This window comes from Drosophila suzukii, chromosome 2L, assembly GCF_043229965.1.
Source record: "Drosophila suzukii chromosome 2L, CBGP_Dsuzu_IsoJpt1.0, whole genome shotgun sequence".
Lineage (NCBI taxonomy): Eukaryota > Metazoa > Arthropoda > Insecta > Diptera > Drosophilidae > Drosophila > Drosophila suzukii.
Window position 1 is genome coordinate 3698111 of NC_092080.1, and position 24349 is coordinate 3722459.

A 24349-nucleotide genomic window follows, 5' to 3' on the forward strand; every position below is an offset into this window, starting at 1 on the left:
TTTATTTTTCACAGCTTGCCCCACTGTTGCTTACATTTACAAAGACATCGATGTATCGATGACAAATCGATTATTCCTCTACCTCTACCTGTGCGCTGAAAATAAAAGTTGTTTACTCTCCGGTCTGCGGCGACGTGAAAATAGGAACTAGAATAAGTATTTATTAAAGAACCGTATACCTAACCATGTCGTCCTCCGATGGGGCTCCGGATAGCAAGAAGCCACGTCCCGAGAGCAGCAGCAATGGCAGCAAGGACCAAAATGGAACGGCGACCGGTGCCGGAGGCGATTCCCCTGATAAAGTGGCACTGATAACAGGCATAACGGGCCAGGTGTGTAAATGATGGATTAGTCACGACGTATTCAGGGGCATTCCTCCAAGCCCTTACGCTGACGTGTACAATTACTCATCGCCTCTCCCCTAGGATGGCTCCTATTTGGCCGAGTTCCTGCTCAAGAAGGACTACACGGTGCACGGCATCATCCGGCGGGCCAGCACCTTCAACACCACACGCATCGAGCATCTTTATGCCGATCCCAAGGCGCACAAGGGCGGCCGGATGAAGCTTCACTACGGCGACATGACGGACAGCAGCAGCCTGGTTAAGATCATCAATATGGTAAAGCCCACGGAGATCTACAATCTGGCGGCACAATCCCATGTCAAGGTCTCCTTCGACCTCAGTGAGTACACGGCCGAGGTGGATGCCGTGGGCACATTGCGCATCCTAGACGCCATTCGCACTTGTGGAATGGAGAAGACGGTGAAGTTCTACCAAGCCTCCACTTCGGAGCTGTATGGCAAAGTGGTGGAGACGCCACAGAACGAACAGACGCCCTTCTATCCTAGATCGCCATATGGTAAGACAATTATCTAAATACCTTTTCTTATAACACTTAATATCATCTCCCTTTAGCCTGCGCCAAAATGTACGGCTTCTGGATCGTCATCAACTACCGCGAGGCCTACAACATGTATGCCTGCAATGGCATCCTATTCAACCATGAGAGTCCGCGGCGTGGCGAGAACTTTGTGACCAGGAAAATCACCCGCAGCGTGGCCAAGATCTATCACAAGCAAATGGAGTACTTCGAGCTGGGCAATCTGGACTCAAAACGCGACTGGGGACATGCCAGCGATTATGTGGAGGCCATGTGGATGATGCTGCAGCGCGATTCTCCATCCGACTACGTCATTGCCACGGGGGAAACGCACAGTGTGCGCGAATTCGTTGAAGCCGCGTTCAAGCACATCGATCGCGAAATAACGTGGCAGGGCGAGGGTGTGAACGAGGTGGGCGTGGAGAGCGGCACAGGCATAGTTCGTGTCCGCATCAATAAGAAGTACTTCCGGCCCACGGAGGTGGATCTGCTGCAGGGCGACGCCTCCAAGGCCAAGCGGGAGCTCAACTGGACGCCCAAAGTTAGCTTCGTGGAGCTGGTCAGCGACATGATGAAGGCCGACATCGAGTTGATGAGGAAGAACCCCATTGCCTAGGGCCTGGTAGCCCGGTTTGGGAGTTGATACGGCACAAAGCTCTCTGCCCGCTCGCGGAGCTATACACTAACCATAGTCCTAAGCGTGAATAGTGATCACTGTATTTGTTTGTCAACGCTGTGCATGTATTTCTGTATTCTCTTGGGGATTTGCAATCATTCCTTTTTCTACTTTGTCGCGTACGTTCACGTTCTGTGTGTGATTCTAATTGTTTTTATACACTTTACCAAATCTAACGAATATTTGCAATAAATACGTTTAAACCACAAACTTCGAATCGATCGAATTATAACGAAATGTTTCCGAAACTATGTTTATTCTTTCGAGGCTAAACACATAAATCAAAAACAAACGAGGATAACTGGTCTAGGTTTCTTTCTTGCCGAAAGGATTGATCTTAGACAGCCAACTGGAGGAGGGCGAGGATTCCCTGCAAGAAACCAAGGATTAGGAAATGCATTTAGAACAGAAAATACGTCTTACAGCTTTGTCAGCGCCTCGATGTCAGAATCCTTGTGCTCGGCTGAAGATCCCGCTAGTGCCTCCGGCTTCTCCAGCTTTCCCGCCTCGCTGATCCCAGCCTGCCGCAGCTGGTCGATCAGCTTACTGCGGAACTCCAGCTTATGCGGCAGCACCTTTTCCGCTTCGCGCAGCTGCTTCTGCAGCTTGCGAATGGCTTCCAGGTAGGTATGGCCGTACCAATCGATTTCCTCGGGCGTATAGGGCGCCAGATAGCGTTTGTACTCCCTAAGCACCTCCTTCTGGCGCTCGGGTTCGTCGGCCAGGGCGGGAACGCCTTTCTGCAGGGCCTGGAGCACCTCACGCTTGAGTTTCAGGGCCAGAGCGGAGCGCAGATCGCAGGCACGATTCTTGAGGAGATAGTGATCGAAGCCATGGCATTCGTGGATCTGCTCCAGCGTGCGCTCCGTCACCACAACGGACATGTAGGAGTCCAGCACATGGCTGTGGACCACCGAACGTCGCAGATTGGGCACCCAGAAGTGAGGAACGCGACGCTTTGTCTGCTCGCGCTTCTGGAAACCCTTAATCACCGCCTCTCCACCCCAGATGCCCTGGTGGGATTCGGGGGTGTCGATCAGCGGGAGCGGTATGTTCTGCACCGGCTTGATGGCATGGGTCACCTCGTCGCGTTCCCATTCGCGCTCCTTGGGGATGTAGTGGACAGCGGCTGGCGTTGTCAGCTTCCACTCGCGCCAAAACTTCCGGTACGCCTCGGGCAGCTGGGCGCCCAGACCCTTGTCAAAGCGACCCGGACGTTTCCATCCGTTCAATAGCTTGACGCCCTGTCGGAGGACAAAAACAATTTGTTATTCCATCGGCTTTACGAAAGTTAACGCAGCTATTGCGTCACAGAAACGCGGCGCGCTGTCAGTTTATATTGCTTTTCCTGGTTATTTACTCACCTGCGGTGTGGCGTGGGCCATTTTTCGAGGAACCAACTAGCAGTATATTTTTGTTATTGACTAAAAACTATTGTGGCAGTCTAGATTGAGCAATTAATCTATATTTTCCCTGATTTTGGCCAGGCCAACAACTTCTCACGGCGCTCTTCCTCTTCCTGTTTGGAAAAAACAGCTGTTCGCATGTGAATGGCCAGACGCCAGGGTTGTCGACCTCTTGTAAGATTAGCTTGGAAATGAAAAAAAGATAGATAGAAATTTAAAACCTACTTTTAACGGACAAAGGTTAAATTAATATTTAAAAAAACTTCAAATTTTGACTTGTGACTTTTATTTCACTACTACATGATAAAATCAATAACCTATTGTTTAGGCATGTTCCAACTTAATATACGCTTCCAAAATACAAATAACATATATATTCTTTTAGCGTAACAGTTTTATTTCGACTAAATATAAAGCTTTCGGCAAATGCAACTCTTTTGTTTTTTTTTGAAATTGTTAGTCAGAATATAGTTAATCTATTCTAACCCAATCTCGCCTTGACAGTGTTTATCTTGAGGGGCAGCAGCTGGAGCATTTCGCGTACCACTCCGATCTCTCCCTGCAGCGGCTCAGCTGCCTCCTTGTACTGCTGACAACCGGCATCGAACTTCTTGTAATAGGCGTGACAATTGGCCAGGTGCTCCAACTGCTGGAGCGGATGGGCGCTGATGAGTTTGTAGTAGATGCGGCCAATGTGAAAGTGAGCGTAGAGCATGTGGCGCTGCTCCTGCACGTCCATGTTGGGACGCCACTCCTCGCTAGGCGGCTTGGACAGATAGGATTTGACATAGCTCTCGAAGTGTTTGATGGCCTTCATGCAGCTCTGGTTGACCTTCTTGATTTCCTCCGGTGACGGAGTGCTCGTGGCCCGAATAATATCCAGACGGACATCCAGCACTGCGGCATGAGCTGTGCCGGCGCCATACCAGCACTCCCGGCAGATTTTCATATAAAATATAGGGTCGAGCAGATCCAGCAGATCCTCCAAATACTTGGCACGACGCTTTTGCATCTTGGCCTGGTTTTCGGGATTCTCCTCGAAGAAGGCAATGTGTTCATACGCCTCGGCGTAGTCCTGGACGATCTTGGAATACTCAGTAGCCTCGTTCTCGGCCTTGTAATAGTCCTTGGCTATGTCCAGCCACTCGTTAACGAAATGAAACACCAACTTGGCATCGTCGAAGGTCAGGCAATACTCGCAGCTGATTCGATTCTCGCAGGCAGTGAGATCGAGACCCGGAAAGCGGGACTGCTGCGCCTCGGCCAGCCGAAGGTTGCGCATCACCTTCTCCAGGTTCTTGGACTCCTCGTCGTCCTCGTCTCTCATTAGACGCAGCTTGGACGTAAACATTAAATGCAATCCGTATTTGGCCCAGCAGCGGGCCACATCGGCGTAGCGATGCTTGAAGGTCTCCGCCACATCCTGGCGCTGCTTCTCGCTCATCTCCGGCTCCAGCATGTGCACCTCGTACTCGGCCATGATGAGCGTGGCGGCGGCCAGGTGATGGCGCGCCTCCTGGAAGCGCTCTTCTCCGATGTAAAACTGCGACAAGGTGGCGGTGTTTAGTGCGAAATCGATGGCATCGTACGACTTGGACTCCAGTTGGCGATGCAGAGTGCGATGGCAGCACTTCGCCGACTTCTCCGGCTCCCCCAGATGGCCGTACATCTGGGCCATGTAAAAGGAGACCAGTGTGTACAGAGATTCCAGCTCTTTGGGTCCCGCCGCCTCCGCTGCTGATTCCTGTCCTTCCTCCGCGGGATTGAACATATCCTGTATGGCGAGGGGCTGCAGACCACTGGCCTTGAACTCCTCGTAGCTGGTTTCCGCTTCGATGAGAATGTCCAGGCCCTTCTTGTACTCCTCCTTGGAGGCCAGGACAATACTCAACTCGTTGATGGCCCCAATGAAGGGAATGATGCCCTCGGAAAGCTGCTTGAGCGGCGTGACTAGTTCCAGGCAGCGATTGAGTAGCTTCTCGCCCTCCGCCGGCTCCTCGGTGTAGATGTAGATCCTGCCCAAATCCCGACAGACGAATGCCAGCAGCGAGCGGTAGCAGTGGTCGTCCTGGCCGCCATCCTCCTCGCTGGCTTGGACGGAGACCAGTTGGTCGTCCAGTTGGCCCTTTAAATCGATCAGCACATCGCGGGCTTTGTAGTGGGACCGAAAGGGATCTGTGGCCGGATCACTGCGGCTCTCCTCCTCCACCAGGCGGTTGGCCTTTTCGTACAACTCCTTGTAGTCGCTTAGGATCTCCTTTGGAATGACCATGATGGCGGGGTAAGCCAAAGTTGTCTCTAACTCCGAGAAAACTTATTATTTACTAGCTTTTCAGTTTTTTCGTGCTGATTTATTTAGTCATAGTTGTTCAGTAAGACCATATTACAGGTAGTTTTTTTATAAGTGGAGACTTGAACCAGTCGAGATTCATATATTTCAAATATAAAAATACATTTTACGTGTTTTTATACAAAAGTAGAAGATAGTAATAGAGTATATTAACAAGAAATTAAATAAAGTAACTATTTTATTTAAAAACTAGTAAAATTACTTTTTTAGTCCAAACAAAACCGTTAACCCTTAAATGCGACCGTTTTTCCTTGCCAACTGCACAAGTTGCAGCCCTGGCAACAATTGTTGGTATTCTAACCTATCGAACCACAGTCACACTGCATTGACTTTCAGATTTTTTTTTGAGAAAATATTTAGAATATACCAAAATAATTACCACTAGCAGTTATTAAAGACTGTTTTTTTGGCGCTCATCTTTCAAAGAAGTATTTTTAACCAATTCCGACAAACTGTATCGCCGAAAGCAGAGCTCTGTGATGAAGGTCTACAAGCAGGAGGAGGACAAGAAAGTGAAGCGACTGTACCACCAACGCTATCGCACAGATTGGGAGAAGTATCCGGCGTTCTCCAGCTGGCTTCGCTCCAGCAACGATGGCTACTCGGCACACTGCCGGATCTGCGATACCAACGTCCTGGCCAGGTTGGCCTCCATCAAGCAGCATCTGGTCACCCGGAAGCACCAGGTAAGTTCAAAATGCCACGGCATTCTGGACTAGGCGGGACTATCCGAAAGCAATCTAGTATTTCGTCCTTCGAACACTGAATATCTACAGGATCAAACAGGATATCCACATAAAATAGGGAATCCAGGTCAGCTGGGTTTAGCCAATACGCCCCGGATCATTTGTTTTTTGCAAAAGCTACAGATATCTTCTCTAGGTCTTTTAGATTTTTACTTTTAGAAAAGTAGACTGCTATTTTGGTAGGTTTTCCAAATACCTAAAACCTTTGCCCTTTTCCGTGACACCCTAAAATCTATAACGTATCCTTGATTTAGCTTCCCGCCAAAAAGAATGCGTCCCTTTGCTGCTGGGTAGCCATTACCATTATATCTGCCTATCCATAACTCCAAAGTAAAAATGTATTCCACTTTTAAACCTACAGAACATGGTCAAGGGAGAGCTCTGCAAGGATGAGCACGACCCGGAATTGGAGGCTTCTATTATTTCACCCGATGAAAAGGACAAGCCACTAGCCAAACCGAAGACAAAACCTAAGCCCAAGCAAAAGAAGAAAGTGCAGCCAAGGGTCAAGAACGAGCCAAAGGTGGAGAGAATGGAGACGGAAGAAGAGGACGAGGAAGAGGATATTGCCTCCAACGACTCAATCCTGGATGATCTGCTGAGAACCGACCAGGCGTACCAGGAGGAGGATCACGAGTATGTGGTTGAAAACGAGCTCGTCGATGAGCAACCGAACGAGGATGACGACGTCCACGAGGTGGTCTACGAGGAGGAGCTGATTGGCCTCAAGCAGAACGATCCGGAGATACAGAACGACTTTCATGATGACACCATGTCCGAGGATGGCGTTCTGAGCGAATTTGACTTGTTTGGCAAGAGCTTGGCCCTGCAGCTGAACAACATGGACCTGGAGGACGCCCTACTGTGCCAGGAGCGTCTGCAGGTGGTGCTCACCGAGTTCCGCCTGAAGCTCATCAAGCGCAAAAAGGAGTTGAAGCGCAGTTCTTAGGCTTAGATTTTATATCAAGTTACGTTGTCTTATGTACATAGAATAATCTTTTTAACAACTAAATAAATAACTATTCCGACTCAATTTCGTCTATAAACGCCCTGCACTTCTTCTTCAGCACCTTGACGGCCTCCAAGAAGATGACATCGGGCTTGAGTGCACCGACAGACTCAATGGAGAAGATGTAGTGATCTCGCACACGGGCCAAAGTTACGGCTTCATTCAGTTGGGGATAACGATAGACATTCCTGCTGCAGGTGTCATAACGCGCATCCTTCACATAGGCGGTTTCGTTCTCGTCAATTCCAATGACTCCGGGCGAGAAGCAGCTCTGCAGAAGGTACGCATCCTTGCCGGAGACCTCGCGATTAAGCGTGATCTGGGGCAGCAGTCGATAAGTTGCCGTGGCCACCGGCGAGAACTTTGCGTGATCCCGGCCGAGTCCCTTGACCGCCACCAGGCGCAGATCCAGCTCGTGACCCGGACGGAGTTGGGCAATCAGTATGTCGTCGTGGATGCAATTCACCGCACTTTCGCTGTAGATCTGAGCCTGCTTTCCTTTTGGCAGCCACTTCAGATGGCCCGAGTACACCTTGTGGTTCTTGTAGATGTCATCGAAGTTCGACTGATCCTTTCCAGCGTCGCGACGCCGCGTGCACTTCACCTTCAGCTCGTATTCCAGAGTATCCTGCTCGGTGCCCGCCTCGGTGCTCTCCTCCGTGCGGTAGGCGAATAGCCGGGGATCAGCCCGCAGCGGCAGCAGACCCATTCGATGGGCCAGCACCTCGTCTTGGATAATCGAGGTGTTGTTGTATATGTACACCTTTTCGATGGCCATGCTGGGCACATCGCTGAGCATAAGCCGGCGGAAGGCATTCGCAATGGCCGGATAAACGCCAATAAGATCAAACTCCAGGCCCTCTTCGTCGTTCCTGCAAGATCAGCCCCGTTAATCCTCTCCAGAAATCATTATTTTTAAGAAAACAAAACCCACTTCACGATGCTTATTTGCAGATTCTCCTTGAACGAATCAATGGTGAACACATCGTCCGCCAGCCCGTAGTCCTGCGGATCCTGTTTGACCCGGTACTCCTCCATGTACAGCAGCGGCTGCTGGCGCTTTGTGCTTGCCATTTCCCCCGGTGTTTTAGTTAATAATTTTAACAAAAATTAACAGCACGTGTTGGAATTAACAAGACCGTTCTGGGAACACAAAAAAAACCACTCTGTTCAAATGCACCGCCTTAAAAATACCGAAATGTACCCAATGTGTGAGTCCTCCCCTGTGACTGGCAAACGAAGAAGAAGAAGCAGGGGCACCGGCGAGATTTTTTTATTTCTCCAGAAGATTTACGTAAAACTTGAAATTTCCTGAAACCAGGACCTAGGATGTCCCGCTCCCTGCAACGCTTGATGGGCAGCTGCCGTCGCTGGGCACAACAGCCCGCCGTTCGTCACTTCGCCGCTCCCGCAGATTCCACCAAAGGAAAGGGTCCGATCTCCTGGAGAAGTCTTGCGGTCATTGGAGTCCTTGGAGCCGGCGGCCTGGGCTTCATGATGTACGTGAAGAACGAGAAGGACGAGGCGAGGCTGAAGGAGCGCCAGCGGCAACTGGGAAAGGCGGCCATTGGCGGCAGGTGGGAACTGGTGGACTCCCAGGGAGCGGTTCGCAAATCGGAGGACTTCCTGGGCAAGTGGCTGCTCATCTACTTTGGCTTCACCCACTGTCCGGATATTTGTCCCGATGAGCTGGAGAAGATGGCCGCCGTAGTGGATGAAGTGGGTAAGTAAGGCCTGGGAATCTCTTTTCCTACTGATTAATCTCCTTACTTCCAATACCGCACAGAAAAGTCACCCCAAACGCCGGCGGTGCAGCCCATCTTCATCACCGTGGACCCCGAACGTGACTCCAAAGAGGTAGTGGCCAAATATGTGAAGGAGTTCTCTCCCAAACTCCTGGGACTCACCGGAACCGTCGAACAGATCCGCAAAGTGTGCAAGGCCTTCCGGGTTTACTTTAGCGCCGGACCGCGGGATGAGGACAACGATTATATAGTGGATCACACCATCATCATGTACCTGGTCAACCCGGATGGCGAGTTTGTGGACTACTACGGCCAGAATCGGGACAAGGACCAGTGTGTGGCCTCCATTCTGGTGAACATAGCCAAGTGGAACTCGCTGAACAAAAAGAGCTGGTTCGGCTAGGCTAGTTGAACTCCACAAATGTTGATTCGTTGTATTTACTTTTACGTATAACGTATGCTTTTAGAAATATAGCAAAAAAAATATCTGGTACTTTGTAATTGTTAAATTTTCTGAAATTAATTTCTGGTAAATTGATGGGAATGCGGAGTCTTTTAAAATTACATTTACAATTGTTTAATAATTAATAATTGCATTATATGGGCTGTCGGCTCCGCACCATTCTTTCGAATCTATAAATAATATCAAGTTTAGTATTTAATGTCGCGTTAGTACTTTAAGGTGGGTGTTCTTTAAATCTATGGTCACACATTGACTTTGTTTTTGTTTCAAGTGAGTCCAAGAAAATCGAAATTATTTACGTTTAATAACTTTTTGGATTTCCCCGGCAGCATGGCAAAGTTTCTGGGCATCAACCGGCTGACCAAGCTGTTCCAGATCGTCCGGGAGGCCGGAGGACTGAAGAACGCCTACCTTAAGCTTTATAGGTGAGTCCCAGTCTTATATAAGATTGCTCCAATCCCCGAAGAATTTGTTATTTTTCAGGAACGATGATCTGAAGATCGGAACTCTTGTGGGTATCGACAAGTACGGCAACAAGTACTTCGAGAACCCCTACTACTTCTACGGCCGCAATCGCTGGATCGAGTTTGCCCCCCATGTCAACATGGACTACGATGGATCCATGATCCCCGCCGAGTGGTACGGCTGGATGCACTATAAGGTGGGTTCTATCCACGGATGCCTAAATTATAATAGGGATATGGTTAGGAAGATTATTGCTCTGCATCTCGGGAATATCAGAACTATTAACCTTGTCTTGCTAAATTTTTTTAGGGCCCATTCTGAATTATTTTTTAATATAAATATGTACTAAACTGATAGATAATTTTGTTAGAATACGTTACTTCCACACATGTTTTGATAGATTTAATAGAACCGATTATAGGTACATATTTATTTTGATCTAGGAACCTCTGTTCTTAGATTATTTAATAATTTTGCAATTCTGTTATTTCTTATAGACCGATCTGCCTCCCATTCGCGATGGCTGCCGTCCCAAACACAAGTGGATCGCGGATCACAGCGAAAACCTTTCCGGCACCAAGGGTAATCGTATATTAAAGCTGCTCTAAAATCCTTTTCTATGAACACCATCTTTTACAGAGGCTTACTATCCCTACACCACAACACCCAACAAAGTGGAGGCCTGGGACCCCAAGGCGAAGAAGCAATAGAGTGTGGAATAGCTTATAGTTACTTTTAAAATTCAAGTGCAAATGGCTGCGATTGAAGACAGCACTCAATGGTGTTAATAAATTCAATTTCGTTAACTTGGCACTTGAAAAACGTTTTGAGGTAAACCATTTCAGTCCATTCCATTAGTTTCGTCCCATTCCGCTTATAAGAATCATAAGTATCTAGTTCCTTTTGTTTATTTATTGAATCACAGCTAGAGCATATGACAAGTGATGCAGCTACTTTTAGCAGGACTATCTATTATAGGTATTTACAAAGGCATTCTGCGCCTGTTTGGTGCGTCGTTTAAAAGTTTTAAGTTTTAATCATAGCTGGATTATATCTAGCTATCTATCTAATATTCCTCCTTGATGGCCACCTTCTGTGCCTTTTTGGCCCGTCGCTTGTACTTCTTCGCTGTATCCGCGCACTTGGTGGTTATGGTGGCCCGAATCACCCGCTCCTTGCCTCCCGTTCGGTTCCTAACACAGACCACAATGTCGTCCACCTTGCGCTGGTCCAGCTGAAGTTTCGGCGGTCTTTCCCGGCCGTAGAAAGCGGGTGAGGGCTTGCCGGTCAGCGTGTGGGTGGCCAACTCATCGCTGCTGAAGACCACGCAGAGAAGACACCTTGTGGCCACCGGGGCATTCGTCCAGAAGACCTCGCCGTACTGATGAGCCGTGATCTGAGTGCCGTTTGGTCCTAGTACATAGACGGCACTACCATCATCTTTTTGCACACGCTGCGGATACTGGACCAGAGTGTCCTTCTCGTCCTTTTCGGAGGCGGTATCTTGCAGATGCGACTCCGAGGAGCTGGTGGACATGTGGCGGGGTCTCTTCGACGGCGGTGCGGGCACATCCTCGGCATCGTTGTCGTACCGTTGATTCAGGGTCTTCAGCATGGAGGTGAGGCGCCCAAAGAGCTGTTCATAGTGGTGCTGACTCTTCTGGATTTTGGCCACCTGTTGCTTGAAGGATTCCTCCACGGGAGGCAGCGGCTCTGCTTTGGATTCTATGTTCTTGATGCCCCCGGAAGCGGTGGCTATGGCCACCAGTTGGGCATTGATAATGCGACGTTTGGGTGGCGAACTCCGGCGGACAGGAACTGGCTTCACTGGGACTGGCTTCACCAGGTGGTTAACCTTTATAGGAGGCGGCATTTGAATTTGCAGTTGACCCAGGGGCTTCATGGTCCTCTGGCGCATCATCGTCTGTTGCGAGGCCACCTCGAAGTTGATGTAGTTCTCGATGTCCATCTCCTCCTGCTTCATTATTGGACGCGAGAGCAGACCGTAGTAGTAGGGCACAAAATTCGGGGCAAATTGACTCAGGTACTGGTGATATGGATGCGAGTACTGGACTGTTGGCAGGATCGCAGTCTGCGGATGAAAGAATAGCGGCTCCGTTCTCCGAACGACTGACATGCTAATTCCCGGAGCCTCGCTATTTGTAAGGTTAGAGGAGTAGTCCTGATCGTATGGACGAAATCCGGCGGCCATTGTTTCACGCGGATTTCGGCAACAGGTATGGAAAAAAGGTTAAATTCTGTTGCAAAAAGTGCAGCTGTGCCTGGTTTTCTTCGTTTATTTTGCGAATATTTCCTTGGGTAAATCTGTGTCGGAATCGTGTTTTTATGGCCCGGATTAACGGTTATTATTCCTTGCACCAGATGGCAATCCTACCTGAAGATATTTATCGAACAGGGCTGTCAAGGTCGCCAAATCGAGATAATTTAAATACGATTTTTGGAAGTTGATTCAAGAACTAATCGATTTACATTGAAAAATAATGATTGTTCCATTTTAAGCTACTTTTTAGGAAAAACCACCCATTTTATAATATCGACATTATATTTATAAAGTTTGCAATTTTTGTTTAATGTTATTAAATTAGGAAGAATAAATAAATTCATGCAATTTTTTCGGAATATTTATTTTGAAAAATTTGTAACATATTTGACTTCAAAGTACTGTTGATCGCTGGCCACTACTTTATGCCAACTTTTTTAAAAATCCGGATTCTGCGTCGAACTCTTGGCTTTCTTTTGCTATACATGAATCGATCCATTCATTGACTTCTACATCATTGGAGAAGCGCTAGTCTACCAGGCCATGAGCCATCGATCGGAAAAGATATTATTCAGAAGGAGAAATATCTGAGCTATATTTGATTTAAAAAAGCCTTTTTTAAAAATGATTGAAGGGCACGTACCATATTTTCTGCGCATTCAAAATGCGTCACAATAGCCGATCTACCTGACGGAATTCCAGTAGACTACCCTTGAATAGGTATCCGTACCAAATCGGAATTTAAGGGTGTGTTTTCCGATCAGAGAGTATACGAGTGAGGGGTAATATTCCAAAGGGATCTTATGTGTACGAATAGTTCCCAATACATTTAAATTCCAATGGATTACATGCAGTCTGAGTCCTGAAAACCGGTTACTTACAAAACTCAACTATTGTCATTTTGGGTTCTGGAAATTGAAGGATGAATTCTTATATTGTTCCAATACTTATAGTTTTCTTCTCTTATTACCTGACCTTCACTGAAATACAGAATGTACGGGTACTACTTGTATATATTTCAATGGAATCTAGCCTAGGCATGCCTTTTTAATTTATTTAGTAATTGACTAAAATAACAAAATTTTAAATCTAGCCTTAAATCTAATGTAGGGTGGTCCGATAAGTACTTAGCCTCCAAAAGAAAAACGAAAATTTTGAAAAAGTTGCGATTTATTTTTCAACATAATCTCCTTTAGCTCGATGCACTTGACCCAGCGATGCTCCAACTTCTTTAACCCGTCTGAAAAATACGTTTTCTCGAGGTCTGCAAAATAGGCCTTTGTGGCGGCGACGACCTCCTCCTTCGATGCAAATTTCCGTCCAGCGAATGTCTTTTTTAAGTTCGGAAACAAAAAGAAGACACACGGGGCCAAATCTGGAAAATATAGTGGATGGGGTATCAGTTCGTAGCCCAATTCGATAAATTTGGCCTCGGCGAGGGCGGAAGTGTGAGCCGGTGCGTTGTCATGGTGGAAGAGCACTTTTTTCTTCGCCAAATGGGGCCGTTTTTTCCACAATTCGGCCGCGATTCGGCCCAATAATTCGGCATAGTACAGCCCTGTAAACCTCTAACCGCACACCTAAAAGTTTAAAAATAACCAAAGTCATGTTAGGAAAGATTTTGGAAATAAAATATTTGGTAAATATTTTGAACGTAAATTTAAAAAAAAAATATTTTGCAAATGTGCATAAAATTGACAATTTTGTAAGAGAACGCTATTCGGCTATTCGCTCGCAACGCTCAACACATTTTCGGAAGCCAGATTCATTTGAATGCCGCGGTTTTTTGTTAGAAAGGTGACAAGGCTGATAAAACAAAAAAACCTCGTGAGTCCCAATCGATAGTTTAGGTATTGCAATTTTGCGTGCCACTCGACAACCCTGTCACGTCATGCCGACAACAACAACTCTGATTCCCGCGCAAAACCAATGCGAAAAGTGGGAAAGAAGAGAAGACAGCTGGACTAGTTGGGAAATAGAGTGTGCTCTCTCCTGGAGCAAGGAACCGGGAAGCGAACAGGATATCGTCTACCTGGAAAGCCAGTGAGAAGCAGAGAGAGAGAGAGACAGATCAGCACACTCACACAGGCACTCTGCCCTGCATATGCATGCAGTTCTGGCGTCCATGTGTGCGTGCAGGTAGCGTCCGTGTGATTGGAAACCATTGTTTTGGCTCCCGAGGAATTGGAAAGGAAAGGAAAGCAGGCAAAGGAATCGGTGGAAAACGAAAAACCACCCCTGGAATGCAACCGCTTTTCGCATTGTGCCGCCAATTTTCAGTTGACGCAGATCCTTTGAGGATTCAACATGGATAATGTGAGTAGCGCCAAGGATTCGACCATCGAATATGTTGCTTATGAGTTCCCCCCTTAAAATTCCAGCAATACCAGCGCATAGTCAACGCCAATCCTCGCGGGGATTCCCAGTTCCAGAGGAGCAGGCCTTTGGTGCTAAATGCCTGGTCGCAGACATCTAGCGAGGATTTCGAGCTGCTCCGCAGCATCTCCACTCCGGATCCCCAGGTGGAGGCCGAGAACAGGGCGCTCCGAGACAAGGTTCGCTATTTGGAGGCCAAGCTGCAGCAGCACACGGACTTGCTATCCCAGATCCATGCCACTTCCGCCAGGATGCAGCAGGCATCCTCCTTGCTGGCAGACAGAGGACCACCCACTCCGCCTACCGTCCAGAGCCACCAGATCCTCACTCCCCCTAGTTCGGTGATATGTGCTCCTGTTCAAAATACCCAGATTCTGGACTACAAGATCATCTCGGCACCCGATGATGCGGATGCCATTGAGATTCGCCTCGCTGCGGAGAGTTTAAACAGCCTGAGCACCTCGGCGGACTCTGATCGCCTGGAGATTTGCCTGGGCGATGAGAATCAGCAGCAGCAGCAGAATAATCATCAGCAGTACAGAATCAGCGGTGGGATTAAAATAGAGGATGAAGAATCCTCCGGCACTCCCTTGCACTTCATCAAACGACGCAAGTTGCAGGAGATTCAGTTACCCGAAGATGTCCCTCGGCAGAACATAAAATTACCAGCCAAATCACAAGTCAAAATCCGCAATGGCAGTCTCACCGATCTCAGCAAGAATCAGCAACAAAACATGGACAACGTGATGGTGTCCATTGGCCCCAATAACACCTGTGTGCCCGCCAGTGTGTTCGAGAACATCAACTGGTCGGTTTCCTCGTTGGCCACCCGGAAACTACTGGTCTCCATCTTCGATAGGGAAACCTTGGCCACCCACTCGATGACGGGAAAGCCATCGCCCGCCTTTAAGGATCAGGACAAGCCACTCAAGCGCATGCTTGACCCGCAGAAGATCCAGGACATCATCTTTGCGGTGACGCACAAGTGCAATGCCAGCGAAAAGGAGGTGCGCAATGCCATTACCACTAAGTGCGCCGATGAGAACAAGATGATGAAGATCCAGAACGTCAAGCGACGCAGCAGTGGCATCAAACGCGAAAAGGAGAACATTATCTAGGTTCAAGTAATAGTATTATTAGAGCTAAATATTGTAGACTAGCACCAAAAAATCAGGCGGCTATTACCGCTTAAACTCTCACAGATTATGAATACAGCCCATAGATATAGAACCTACATTGAACTTACGTGTAGAATATTTTTGAAGATCTCGAAGATGATTTTACCAATCCGACCAAGATACATTTTTGTTTTATTCATGATTTTGGGGGCTTTATTGGGGAAAATGAGTTTCAGAAATTTTAATAGAGTCCCAAAGGTTGGATTTCATAACATTGAACCATATTTGGTTAACTAGAATAATTTTATACCCTAAATTCCAATTTGAATTCAACGAAATTTATGTAGTTTTTGGTAAATGCTTATGTAAAATTCTTTTTGAGTCTTCTTAGTTTGGCTCAGCGATTAAATGCAAATTGAAATTCGAGTATTAAAATAACATATAAACATATCAAATATGGCGCCAAAAACCGACTATTTTAGATTCATCGATAATATTTAGGGTGACCAAAAACTATATCGCTGCGATACAGAGTTGCCAGACTCTTATCTGAACAGCTGATGACGCCCAGCCGGCTTTTTTGGCGGCCTTGTTTACAAATAAAACTTGTTTTGCTAATTAATCTTGAAATAAACATGTCCTGAATGGCGCTCGAATTGGAAAACATCACTAATTGCTTTCTACCACAATTGGTCGATCAGGTCTTTGAAGTATATCGAAATCAAGCGGAGGCCAACAGTCTAACAAAAGGTGAGTTTAAGGCTTAAACTTTAAACTTTAAGCAAAGTTTAAACTTCCCATAGTAAATAACTATTTTATAAAATTCTAGAACAACGCGGGCAGTTTTTCTACGATTTATCCACTTTACTGGGCGAGGAACTGGTTTTACGATCTCTTCAGCTCTTGGATGACTATAGCTTCGCCTTTTTCTACGCCAAAAACAATCAAAATATTTCCGTGGTGGAGCTTTCCAAAGGATTGGAGTATTTCCGCGTAATTCCGAGGATAAACTACTGCAAGTGCGAGTTCTTCCAGTGTCACGTGCTGCAGCTGCCCAAAGGACTCCTCTACCACAACCTTCCCCCTGGTGAAGTGGGAATTCTGGAGGATTGGAGCGAGGAGAGCCGGGTGTCCTTCACCTGCCAGCACGTCCTGGCACTGCGACTCCACCAGTTGCTAAAGCCCACGGGCAGAAAAACCTCGGAGCAGGTCCTCAAAAAGGAGGAGCTCAAGGAGCTGCAGAGGCACATCTTCCGGGACTAGGATGGCCGAAGAGACGCAATCGCCCTACGGCGAATACAAGTTCGTCGCGCGCTTGGATCACATTAAGACCTTTAACCAGGCCATAAAATCCATTTGCTTCAATGATGTACGGTCTACGCTCTGTATATTTCATAAGTGTCCTTTTAATAAGTAATATTCGTTTATTCATTCCACAGTACGGCATGTTGCAGGTGTCCGAAGATGGACTGCGCATCACCGTGGAACAGGGCAAGTCTATTCAGGCCACGCTCTTTATGCCGCCGGGCGCCTTCAAGGAGTTCTTTGTGCAGGACTTCCAGAGCTTTGGCCTGAAGATGAACGTGCTGTCCGAATGCCTAAATCTCTTCGGACCCGCCGACTGCAGCCTGAGGATGATGTTCAGGGATCAGGGCGATCCACTGAGGATCACCCTATACCCCTACGAGGATGAGGACGTGAGCACCGAGTGTGCCATCAAAACAATGGACTGCGAGGAACCCATTGACTACGACAAGAACCTGAAGGATACGGATGTAAATGTTATTTTTGTTAAGGGACCGAATCTATCGAAAGTTTTCCATGAACTGGAGAAATCGGCAGAGGAATTTGAGTTTGTAACATCGCCCGATCGACCGCACTTCAAGATCACCACCGTGGGAATCATGCAGGCGGTTTTCAGCGTCGAGGTGGCCAAGACCAGTCCTATGATGATGATGTTCAACTGCAAACAGACGGTGGTCGCTCGCTACAAGAGCCAGCAGATCCGAATGACCAACAAGGCGATGCAGTCGGCCACCAAGGTGGCCATTAAAACGAACTCCATTGGCCTTCTGGAACTGCACCTGGTGATGCAGGGCGAGGGTCAGGAGGAGATCTTTGTCCAGTTCTTCATTATTCCCCTGCTCCACACGGATTAGGCCCGATTTTTTCGTCAGGTAGTTAATGAAGGATAGCTTTCAAATATTGTTAAATCTTTAAAATCGAAGGAATGTATTTAAGCTACGGATTATAAGAGTTTCCTAAATGCCTTTACAATTACTGTTTATTTCTGCGGCAACTATATAAAATCTATATTATATAGTTAATGCAAACGGCTGAATTTGTACATAGTACTTCTTGCAAGAGTAAAAAATGTGATCCAAAACTACTTTTTAAACAGCAAGCTTATCGATAGCATGAGCTCCAAACATAAAGGTTATCTAGGGTGAAAAGTAAAATTATATAGTCCACAGGCAGGTTTATAAACAGGCCGATTGGGCTTTAGCATTGCAGTTGCCTCGCCAAACTTATACGCGGTACCAATTGTTGAACTTAAAATGCTTGATCACACAGCCGTACTGTTCTTCGTTTTATTGGCTGGTAGTCATTATGGATATCTGGCAGGATCCGAGAACCTAGAGATCCAAAAGCCTTGGGACAACTTATCAACCTATCTGGAAAACTTACCGAAAAAGATAGAATTGCCGCCGCCAAAGTTTAGGCTGATCGGCTCTAGGTATTTCTACATCGAACAACAAATCGAACAAAATTGGACCACTGCTGCCAGTACCTGTCGTGAAATGGGTGGATATCTGGCCGCGATTAAAGACGAAGAGGAGGCGCAGGCCATCATCGCGAGACTCACTCCATTTGTTTTCTACTACGTGGGCATCAACGATCACGAAGAAAAGGGAAGCTTTGTGTCCTTAGCTTCTGGCAAGCCAGCCTTTTTAAAGTGGAGTAAGGGTGAACCGGATTACGTCTTCCATGACCAGAACTGCGTCTCAATTTTTAATTTCAATGACAATGACGAAGGCCTGATGGTGGGCCCTTGCTCCAACAAACATACCTTTATTTGCCAGGCAGATGTCGAAATTTAACAAAATGGCAACTTTACTTAATATAATAAAATGTTTAGTTAAATAAAAAATAACCAGGAATTCTTTTCAAGTGTAAAATATATTTTTTGAAAATAAAAATGCATTTTTCTTTTTTATTATTGTTATCAGCACTAATATATTTAAATAAATAAATATATATAACTGTTTGGAATTTGCAAAATCATGAGTTTATATTATCTTCATTAAAATAAAGATTTAGAAATAAGTATATTTTAATCTTTGGTGTTATACAGCCTGTCAACACTCATAAAATTTTATAGTTAGTACATTTTTTAAATCTAAAAAGTCAGGAACAAATATTCCAAACAAGGTGAACTATATCAATAAAATACTTATTCATCGAGGTTTTATACTTCATTAATAAACAAAAATGTAGTACAAATTAAAACAAAAGGTCATCGAACCCTCGACGATTCCTAGTCAGTCAATTATCAGCACATGTGTTTACTTTTTAGAAAGTTTCTAATACTTTGTAATCATTATGTTCATATGACACTTGTAATTTGCACTAACTTCTTTAATACTTTAGAAAGGTAATGTCAACCTATAGCAGATATGCAAGTAAAATATAAAATGCTTGGGCTGAGTACTCTTTTTTCATACATCCCGTCAATTAGTCCAATTTTAAGCAGGTGTCTATGTCCATTTCAGTCAGTCATACAGTAGTCTAGCAGATAAGTGAGCTATAAATAATTGTTTAAATTCAAACATACATAGGTAAATAAGTTTATATTATCAGTGTTACAAGGGGGCCACCCTTATCTACAAACGTTCCATCCGAAGCAGATTGTAATGCTGCCGGAGAATCGCAGCTTCGGCTTCCGACCGTTCGATCAGTATTGGTCGAGAGGCGGTGGAAGCTGCAGAAACAAGGAGCGCGGCAATATGTACATCCTGGTATCGTTGGCCCTGATCCTCCTGCACCTCCTGGTGCTGCCCATCTATTTGTACCTTACCTGGCACCACAAGTACTGGCGTAAGCGCGGTCTGATCACAGCCCGACCTTTGACCCTGCTGGGCACATATCCGGGTTTGCTCACCAGGAAGAGCAATCTGGTAGAGGATGTGCAGAAAATATACGAGTAAGTACGGAAAAATCGCTTATAATAAGCTTTAAAATTAATATTTCCTACATTTCCACAGCAAATACAAGGGAAAACATCGAGCTGTGGGCGTTTTTGTAACCCGTCAACCGCAGATCTTGGTTCTCGATCCGGAGCTGGCCCACGAAGTGCTGGTCGGGAACTTCCGCTGCTACAAGGACTCGCTGACCAGTTCGTATATCAGACATGCCAAGTGGGACAAGTACGCCAAGCTGAATCCATTCTGGGCATCCGGACGATCTTGGAGGCACCTCCGCTCGGATGCACAGGCAGGTCTCACGGGAAATCGCCTAAAGCAAGCCTATAACATCTGGGAGCAGGGTGGGAAGATGCTAACTGACTATATGACCCAGCAGGTGACGGAGAAAAACAATATCCTAGAGACCAGGGATGTAAGTGATATACGATACCTATAATCCAAAAACCAAATATCTTTATATCAGTAAATCATTGATGTAGCTCTGCTTCCGTTATACGGCCCATGTGATGGCGGATTTCATTTGGGGCATCGATGCTGGGACCTTAACCCGTCCCCTGGAGCAGCCCAATAAGGTGCAGGAGATGGCCAGCAAGTGGACCAGTTACTGCTTCTACATGCTGTCCATCTTCATGGCTTCCATTGTGGCACCCTGCAGTCGTCTGCTGCTCCGATTCCGTTTCTATCCCAAGGAAACCGATGAGTTTTTCTCCAATCTTACCAAGGAATCCATTGAGTTGAGATTGAAAGGCGGTGGTGATTCCTCTCGAACGGATTATCTGTCGCATTTACTCCAGCTTCGTGATCAAAAACAGGCCACTCACGATGATCTAGTGGGTCATGCCCTCACCGTGATGTTAGATGGATACGATACCACGGGCACGGCCCTTCTCCATGCCCTATACTATGTGGGTGTTACAATGTAGTACCCAAAGTACGCATCTAATATTATATATTATTTTTTTAAGTTGGCTGAGAGCCCGACTGTTCAGCAGAAGCTGCGAATGGAAATCCTCAACAGCGTGGAGTCCGAAAAGAGTCTTGACTTTGACAAGCTGTGTTCGCTGCCCTATTTGGAGCAAGTTGTCTATGGTTAGTTCTATGTCTTATAACTTATATCCTACATATCCTACACATCCTTTTCAAACCCTACAGAATCCCTGCGCCTTAGCAGTTTGATACCGCAGTACACAAAAGTCTGCACATTTTCCACGATTATTCAACTCAATGAATTTAAACGGCTGGATGTTGAGGATGGCATGACTATCATGATACCGAATTATCAGTTTCATCATGATAAGCAATATTTTCCCGAGCCCGAAGCATTCAAGCCAGAACGTTTTGATAATGGTGCATATCAGGAATTAATGCGAAAGGGAATATTTATTCCATTTAGCGATGGTCCGCGTATTTGCATGGGTATGTCTTTAGAAACGTGTTTTAATGATCTATATTAACATACATTTTTTTGCAGGCATTCCTCTGGCCTTGCTGACCTTGAAATCAGCTATAGTTCACATTCTCAGCGATTTTCAAGTGGTGCGTGGAAAGGAACGGCTGTCACCCAAGGGAGATGCTGGATTTGGAGTCGTTCTGCAGGGAGATGTGAATCTGGAGTACCGTCGGTTTTTGAGATAGATTTGTATTATAACCAGTTTATTTAATATATGCATGTAAAAATTATTAGTTTTCACTGAATTTTGCTCACTTTGATAATCTAATTAATGGCATCCCAATCCCAATAACCTAACTTACCTTTTCAACAAAATCATATCTACAAAATGCTGATGATAATGGTATCAAAATCGTGTGCGTATGTAGACTTATGAAGCAGATTGCTAAGTACTGATTAAAATTTGATAGGGTCTTGTCAGTAAAGTGCTCTACGTATATAGAATGTTTTCATTCTGATTAAACGCTTTACTGAGCCAGACTAGCAGGCAGTTTTCAAGTAAACTTGGTGGGAATCAGGTCAGTTTGTTGGGGGTGATCATGTTGACCCTAGTGGGTTTGTTCTTGACCTTCGTACACGTGTCCTTCGCTGGGATATACTTTTACCTTACTTGGTACCATAAGTATTGGCAAAAGCGTGGTGTGGTCACTGCCGAACCACTGACCATTTTGGGAACCTATCCGGGCATACTGGTCAACAAGAGCCGCAGTCTTATACTCGATGTTCAGGATGTCTATAAGTAAGTCTTTAAATTTCAGAGGGATTATTGTGAGTAGTATTAAATATCTTTATTTCTAACTAGTAAATACAAAGGTAAATACAGGGCTGTTGGAACTTTCATCACTCGACAGCCGCAACTTCTTATTTTGGATCCCGCACTGGCCCATGAGGTTTTGGTGGACAAGTTCAGCCATTTTCGGGACACCATAACCAGCAGTTTTGTGGGCCACAACCCGGATGAGAAATACGCGGAGAGGTCGCCCTTTTTCAGCGCTGGCGAGGAGTGGAAACGAAGGCGCACCGAGAATGTGGGCGGATTGACACCCAATCGACTGAAACAGGCCTTCACCATTTGGGAGCAGAGTGGCCGGAAGCTCGTGGAATACATAGAAAGGGCGAGACGGGAAAAGGGCGATGTCATCGAAACCAGAGATGTGAGTACTTAAACCGGAAGTTACATTGAATAGCGCCCGATTTCTCAATGTCTTGTTAACTATTGTCGTTAGTGTGTGTTTTCGGTAACATTTAGTGTCTTGTTTATCTGACTGTTAACTCTGACTCATAACTAAAGGTTATGTTTTAGTTAAGCTTGTCGCTCGTCAAAACAAAACTTGTAAAAACAAATTCAACACCTAATCGTCTGTAAACTAAATTATGAGAAAATTGAGATAACAAATTTGTCTTCTTTGAAAAATAATAATCTAGCACCTTAAAATGAAATCCTGTTATAATAGTTTAATATTTTCAGACATAAATATAAGATAATAACATAATTCTTGTATTATTTTTCAGCTATCCTATCGTTTTACGGCCGACACAATGGCGGACTTTATATGGGGCATTGATGCGGGTTCACTTAGCGGCAAAGTTGGAGAGATCGGGGCCTTCCAGAAGACCTCCACGGACTGGACCGTCTATGCCTTTAGCTCGATGATCCGATACAACAAGAGTCTGGTGGCCACCTTTGTGCGAAAACTGTTCGGCATGCGGTTTTTCACCAAGGCTTCGGAGGAGTTCTTCCTGCGATTGACCCAGGATGCAGTGAAGCTCCGGCAAGAAGGATGTACGGAGGGTCGCACAGACTACCTATCCCATCTCATCCAGCTGCAGGAGCGAGGAAATACCATTCACGACTCCGTGGGTCATGCCCTCACCGTTCATTTGGATGGATACGAAACCTCCGGAGCAGTTCTCTACCACATGCTCTATTCGGTTAGACAATTTCACAATGTATATACCTTCCCGTTTGTTTGTTTAATTAACAACATTGTATCTTATCAGCTGAGCGAGCACCGGGAAGAGCAGGAAAAGCTGCGATCGGAAATACTAGATGCCTTTGACTCCGATGGGAATATCAGCTACGAAAAGCTCAATGGCCTGCCCTATCTGGATCAATGCTTGAACGGTAGGTGGTCTACTAATTTACGCGGAAAAATAAAATATCATATGTTTTTTCATGATTTTTATAATAATTGAATAATTCATACTTCCAGAATCTCTTCGACTGACCACTCCCATTGGGTTCTTTATACGGATCTGCACAAAGCCCACCCAGCTTGACTTGGGCAATGAGAAAACCGTGGATTTGGAACCAGGCACTACAGTGATGGTCCCTGCCTTTCAGTACCACCACGATGATGATATCTATCCGGAGGCCAGTGAATTTAGGCCAGAAAGATTTGAGAATGGAGCAGCGAGTGGTTTTAACAAACGTGGATGTTTTCTACCCTTTGGTGATGGTCCTCGTATTTGCTTAGGTAAGTCCTAAAACTTAACTAGAAATAGGTATTACTGAAGAGTATAAATATACGATATGAGTATAATATACGGCTTCATACTTATTGGTATTACATCAGCTAGGTTTCCTATCTTTTTTTTTGTGTGTTCAGAATTTTTACCAAATGTTTTCAAGAGCAGCCTATTAATTTATCAAGACTTATATTTTACATACCTACATTAAAAAATCCATAAAATATTTTTTACTAATCCCAGGTATGCGAGTGGGTCAACTGAGTGTTAAGACCGCCATCGTGCACATCTTTTCCAATTATCTGGTGGAGCAGACCAAAAAGGTGCCCCTGGGCGCAGACACCGGCTTGGGGATCTTCCTCAATGGCGATGTCGAACTGAAATATACAAAATGGGAAAAATAAAAAAGCAACCTTTTTTTGCAATTCTTTTCTCGTTTTCTATTTTTGGCCATGTTGCATAAGTGCAGCGGGCAGATGTTGCTTTTGTATAAGGATTGCTGTTGGGTTTTTGCTTTTTATATTTTGGCGCAATAGTAATTTGTGAACGGGTGTGCAAGTGTGTTGGACTTTTGGGGGCAACCGCGTCGAAATTTAATTTAGCGCAAACCGACCGCAGACCAACTGACACGCCCCCTTCACCCGAACCGCCTTTCTCCTATTCAGCTTGAGTTCCAGCTCATTCAGAAAAAATTTACAAATCACGAAT

General features: G+C 45.7%; 14 protein-coding genes across 14 annotated transcripts; 10 read left to right on the forward strand and 4 right to left on the reverse strand.

Moving 5' to 3' along the window:
* The first annotated feature begins 79 nt into the window (after window positions 1–79).
* Window positions 80–1768, forward strand: Gmd (GDP-mannose 4,6 dehydratase). Its single transcript, XM_017089406.4, has 3 exons — window positions 80–332; window positions 426–861; window positions 918–1768. Exons 1-3 carry the CDS (start codon window positions 186–188, stop codon window positions 1496–1498), a joined length of 1164 nt encoding a protein of 387 aa, XP_016944895.2. The 5' UTR covers window positions 80–185; the 3' UTR covers window positions 1499–1768.
* A 16-nt stretch (window positions 1769–1784) lies between these two features.
* mRpL28 (mitochondrial ribosomal protein L28) lies at window positions 1785–3091 on the reverse strand. Its single transcript, XM_017089407.4, has 3 exons — window positions 2923–3091; window positions 1982–2802; window positions 1785–1928 (listed from the first exon to the last, which is right to left on the reverse strand). The coding sequence occupies exons 1-3, from the start codon at window positions 2941–2943 to the stop codon at window positions 1865–1867; spliced, it is 906 nt and encodes a 301-aa protein (XP_016944896.1). The 5' UTR covers window positions 2944–3091; the 3' UTR covers window positions 1785–1864.
* Window positions 3092–3233: 142 nt separating this feature from the next.
* Window positions 3234–5350, reverse strand: LOC108020959 (KIF-binding protein). Its single transcript, XM_017089404.4, has one exon. The coding sequence runs from the start codon at window positions 5234–5236 to the stop codon at window positions 3446–3448; it is 1791 nt and encodes a 596-aa protein (XP_016944893.3). The 5' UTR covers window positions 5237–5350; the 3' UTR covers window positions 3234–3445.
* A 258-nt stretch (window positions 5351–5608) lies between these two features.
* Window positions 5609–7093, forward strand: l(2)05714 (lethal (2) 05714). Its single transcript, XM_017089492.4, has 2 exons — window positions 5609–6000; window positions 6422–7093. The coding sequence occupies exons 1-2, from the start codon at window positions 5794–5796 to the stop codon at window positions 7007–7009; spliced, it is 795 nt and encodes a 264-aa protein (XP_016944981.1). The 5' UTR covers window positions 5609–5793; the 3' UTR covers window positions 7010–7093.
* On the reverse strand, window positions 7003–8231 carry Polr1C (RNA polymerase I and III subunit C). The gene is made up of 2 exons (XM_017089491.4): window positions 8004–8231; window positions 7003–7941 (listed from the first exon to the last, which is right to left on the reverse strand). Exons 1-2 carry the CDS (start codon window positions 8141–8143, stop codon window positions 7080–7082), a joined length of 1002 nt encoding a protein of 333 aa, XP_016944980.2. The 5' UTR covers window positions 8144–8231; the 3' UTR covers window positions 7003–7079.
* A 64-nt stretch (window positions 8232–8295) lies between these two features.
* Window positions 8296–9307, forward strand: Scox (Synthesis of cytochrome c oxidase). The gene is made up of 2 exons (XM_017089493.4): window positions 8296–8792; window positions 8856–9307. Exons 1-2 carry the CDS (start codon window positions 8399–8401, stop codon window positions 9215–9217), a joined length of 756 nt encoding a protein of 251 aa, XP_016944982.3. The 5' UTR covers window positions 8296–8398; the 3' UTR covers window positions 9218–9307.
* A 195-nt stretch (window positions 9308–9502) lies between these two features.
* ND-B17.2 (NADH dehydrogenase (ubiquinone) B17.2 subunit) lies at window positions 9503–10548 on the forward strand. The gene is made up of 5 exons (XM_017089495.4): window positions 9503–9547; window positions 9607–9702; window positions 9761–9938; window positions 10240–10324; window positions 10382–10548. Exons 2-5 carry the CDS (start codon window positions 9608–9610, stop codon window positions 10450–10452), a joined length of 429 nt encoding a protein of 142 aa, XP_016944984.1. The 5' UTR covers window positions 9503–9547; window position 9607; the 3' UTR covers window positions 10453–10548.
* Window positions 10549–10636: 88 nt separating this feature from the next.
* On the reverse strand, window positions 10637–12141 carry Elba2 (Early boundary activity 2). Its single transcript, XM_017089490.4, has one exon. The coding sequence runs from the start codon at window positions 11952–11954 to the stop codon at window positions 10809–10811; it is 1146 nt and encodes a 381-aa protein (XP_016944979.3). The 5' UTR covers window positions 11955–12141; the 3' UTR covers window positions 10637–10808.
* Window positions 12142–13921: 1780 nt separating this feature from the next.
* On the forward strand, window positions 13922–15697 carry insv (insensitive). The gene is made up of 2 exons (XM_017069850.4): window positions 13922–14339; window positions 14405–15697. Exons 1-2 carry the CDS (start codon window positions 14331–14333, stop codon window positions 15515–15517), a joined length of 1122 nt encoding a protein of 373 aa, XP_016925339.3. The 5' UTR covers window positions 13922–14330; the 3' UTR covers window positions 15518–15697.
* A 367-nt stretch (window positions 15698–16064) lies between these two features.
* On the forward strand, window positions 16065–16780 carry Sws1 (SWIM domain containing Srs2 interacting protein 1). Its single transcript, XM_017070271.4, has 2 exons — window positions 16065–16267; window positions 16347–16780. Exons 1-2 carry the CDS (start codon window positions 16162–16164, stop codon window positions 16778–16780), a joined length of 540 nt encoding a protein of 179 aa, XP_016925760.3. The 5' UTR covers window positions 16065–16161.
* On the forward strand, window positions 16677–17722 carry Rad1 (Radiation insensitive 1). Its single transcript, XM_017070248.4, has 2 exons — window positions 16677–16886; window positions 16957–17722. Exons 1-2 carry the CDS (start codon window positions 16782–16784, stop codon window positions 17674–17676), a joined length of 825 nt encoding a protein of 274 aa, XP_016925737.2. The 5' UTR covers window positions 16677–16781; the 3' UTR covers window positions 17677–17722.
* A 286-nt stretch (window positions 17723–18008) lies between these two features.
* On the forward strand, window positions 18009–18799 carry LOC108006716 (C-type lectin 37Db-like). The gene has a single exon (XM_017070260.4). The coding sequence runs from the start codon at window positions 18076–18078 to the stop codon at window positions 18616–18618; it is 543 nt and encodes a 180-aa protein (XP_016925749.3). The 5' UTR covers window positions 18009–18075; the 3' UTR covers window positions 18619–18799.
* A 626-nt stretch (window positions 18800–19425) lies between these two features.
* On the forward strand, window positions 19426–21400 carry Cyp309a2 (Cytochrome P450 309a2). Its single transcript, XM_017090316.4, has 6 exons — window positions 19426–19721; window positions 19783–20134; window positions 20202–20627; window positions 20688–20811; window positions 20875–21138; window positions 21194–21400. The coding sequence occupies exons 1-6, from the start codon at window positions 19432–19434 to the stop codon at window positions 21355–21357; spliced, it is 1620 nt and encodes a 539-aa protein (XP_016945805.3). The 5' UTR covers window positions 19426–19431; the 3' UTR covers window positions 21358–21400.
* Window positions 21401–21657: 257 nt separating this feature from the next.
* Window positions 21658–24066, forward strand: Cyp309a1 (Cytochrome P450 309a1). The gene is made up of 6 exons (XM_017090317.4): window positions 21658–21911; window positions 21975–22326; window positions 22685–23104; window positions 23174–23297; window positions 23386–23649; window positions 23885–24066. The coding sequence occupies exons 1-6, from the start codon at window positions 21712–21714 to the stop codon at window positions 24043–24045; spliced, it is 1521 nt and encodes a 506-aa protein (XP_016945806.3). The 5' UTR covers window positions 21658–21711; the 3' UTR covers window positions 24046–24066.
* Window positions 24067–24349: the final 283 nt, after the last annotated feature.

Bases quoted from the DNA above. Each gene is read 5' to 3' on its own strand.
- Gmd (XM_017089406.4), top strand. From the start codon at position 186: ATGTCGTCCTCCGATGGGGCTCCGGATAGCAAGAAGCCACGTCCCGAG. The intron at 333-425 runs GTGTGTAAATGA...CCTCTCCCCTAG, and splicing joins TAACAGGCATAACGGGCCAG to GATGGCTCCTATTTGGCCGA. The intron at 862-917 runs GTAAGACAATTA...ATCTCCCTTTAG, and splicing joins CTATCCTAGATCGCCATATG to CCTGCGCCAAAATGTACGGC.
- mRpL28 (XM_017089407.4), bottom strand. From the start codon at position 2,943: ATGGCCCACGCCACACCGCAG. The intron at 2,803-2,922 runs GTGAGTAAATAA...GTCCTCCGACAG, and splicing joins TGGCCCACGCCACACCGCAG to GGCGTCAAGCTATTGAACGG. The intron at 1,929-1,981 runs GTAAGACGTATT...GGTTTCTTGCAG, and splicing joins ATCGAGGCGCTGACAAAGCT to GGAATCCTCGCCCTCCTCCA.
- LOC108020959 (XM_017089404.4), bottom strand. From the start codon at position 5,236: ATGGTCATTCCAAAGGAGATCCTAAGCGACTACAAGGAGTTGTACGAA.
- Polr1C (XM_017089491.4), bottom strand. From the start codon at position 8,143: ATGGCAAGCACAAAGCGCCAGCAGCCGCTGCTGTACATGGAGGAGTAC. The intron at 7,942-8,003 runs GTGGGTTTTGTT...CTGATCTTGCAG, and splicing joins CTGCAAATAAGCATCGTGAA to GAACGACGAAGAGGGCCTGG.
- Scox (XM_017089493.4), top strand. From the start codon at position 8,399: ATGTCCCGCTCCCTGCAACGCTTGATGGGCAGCTGCCGTCGCTGGGCA. The intron at 8,793-8,855 runs GTAAGTAAGGCC...AATACCGCACAG, and splicing joins CGCCGTAGTGGATGAAGTGG to AAAAGTCACCCCAAACGCCG.
- ND-B17.2 (XM_017089495.4), top strand. From the start codon at position 9,608: ATGGCAAAGTTTCTGGGCATCAACCGGCTGACCAAGCTGTTCCAGATC. The intron at 9,703-9,760 runs GTGAGTCCCAGT...GTTATTTTTCAG, and splicing joins GCCTACCTTAAGCTTTATAG to GAACGATGATCTGAAGATCG. The intron at 10,325-10,381 runs GTAATCGTATAT...CATCTTTTACAG, and splicing joins AAACCTTTCCGGCACCAAGG to AGGCTTACTATCCCTACACC.
- Elba2 (XM_017089490.4), bottom strand. From the start codon at position 11,954: ATGGCCGCCGGATTTCGTCCATACGATCAGGACTACTCCTCTAACCTT.
- Sws1 (XM_017070271.4), top strand. From the start codon at position 16,162: ATGGCGCTCGAATTGGAAAACATCACTAATTGCTTTCTACCACAATTG. The intron at 16,268-16,346 runs GTGAGTTTAAGG...ATAAAATTCTAG, and splicing joins GGCCAACAGTCTAACAAAAG to AACAACGCGGGCAGTTTTTC.
- Rad1 (XM_017070248.4), top strand. From the start codon at position 16,782: ATGGCCGAAGAGACGCAATCGCCCTACGGCGAATACAAGTTCGTCGCG. The intron at 16,887-16,956 runs GTACGGTCTACG...TTCATTCCACAG, and splicing joins AATCCATTTGCTTCAATGAT to TACGGCATGTTGCAGGTGTC.
- LOC108006716 (XM_017070260.4), top strand. From the start codon at position 18,076: ATGCTTGATCACACAGCCGTACTGTTCTTCGTTTTATTGGCTGGTAGT.
- Cyp309a2 (XM_017090316.4), top strand. From the start codon at position 19,432: ATGCTGCCGGAGAATCGCAGCTTCGGCTTCCGACCGTTCGATCAGTAT. The intron at 19,722-19,782 runs GTAAGTACGGAA...ACATTTCCACAG, and splicing joins GATGTGCAGAAAATATACGA to CAAATACAAGGGAAAACATC. The intron at 20,628-20,687 runs GTGGGTGTTACA...TATTTTTTTAAG, and splicing joins TTCTCCATGCCCTATACTAT to TTGGCTGAGAGCCCGACTGT.
- Cyp309a1 (XM_017090317.4), top strand. From the start codon at position 21,712: ATGTTGACCCTAGTGGGTTTGTTCTTGACCTTCGTACACGTGTCCTTC. The intron at 21,912-21,974 runs GTAAGTCTTTAA...ATTTCTAACTAG, and splicing joins GATGTTCAGGATGTCTATAA to TAAATACAAAGGTAAATACA. The intron at 23,298-23,385 runs GTAGGTGGTCTA...TCATACTTCCAG, and splicing joins TCTGGATCAATGCTTGAACG to AATCTCTTCGACTGACCACT.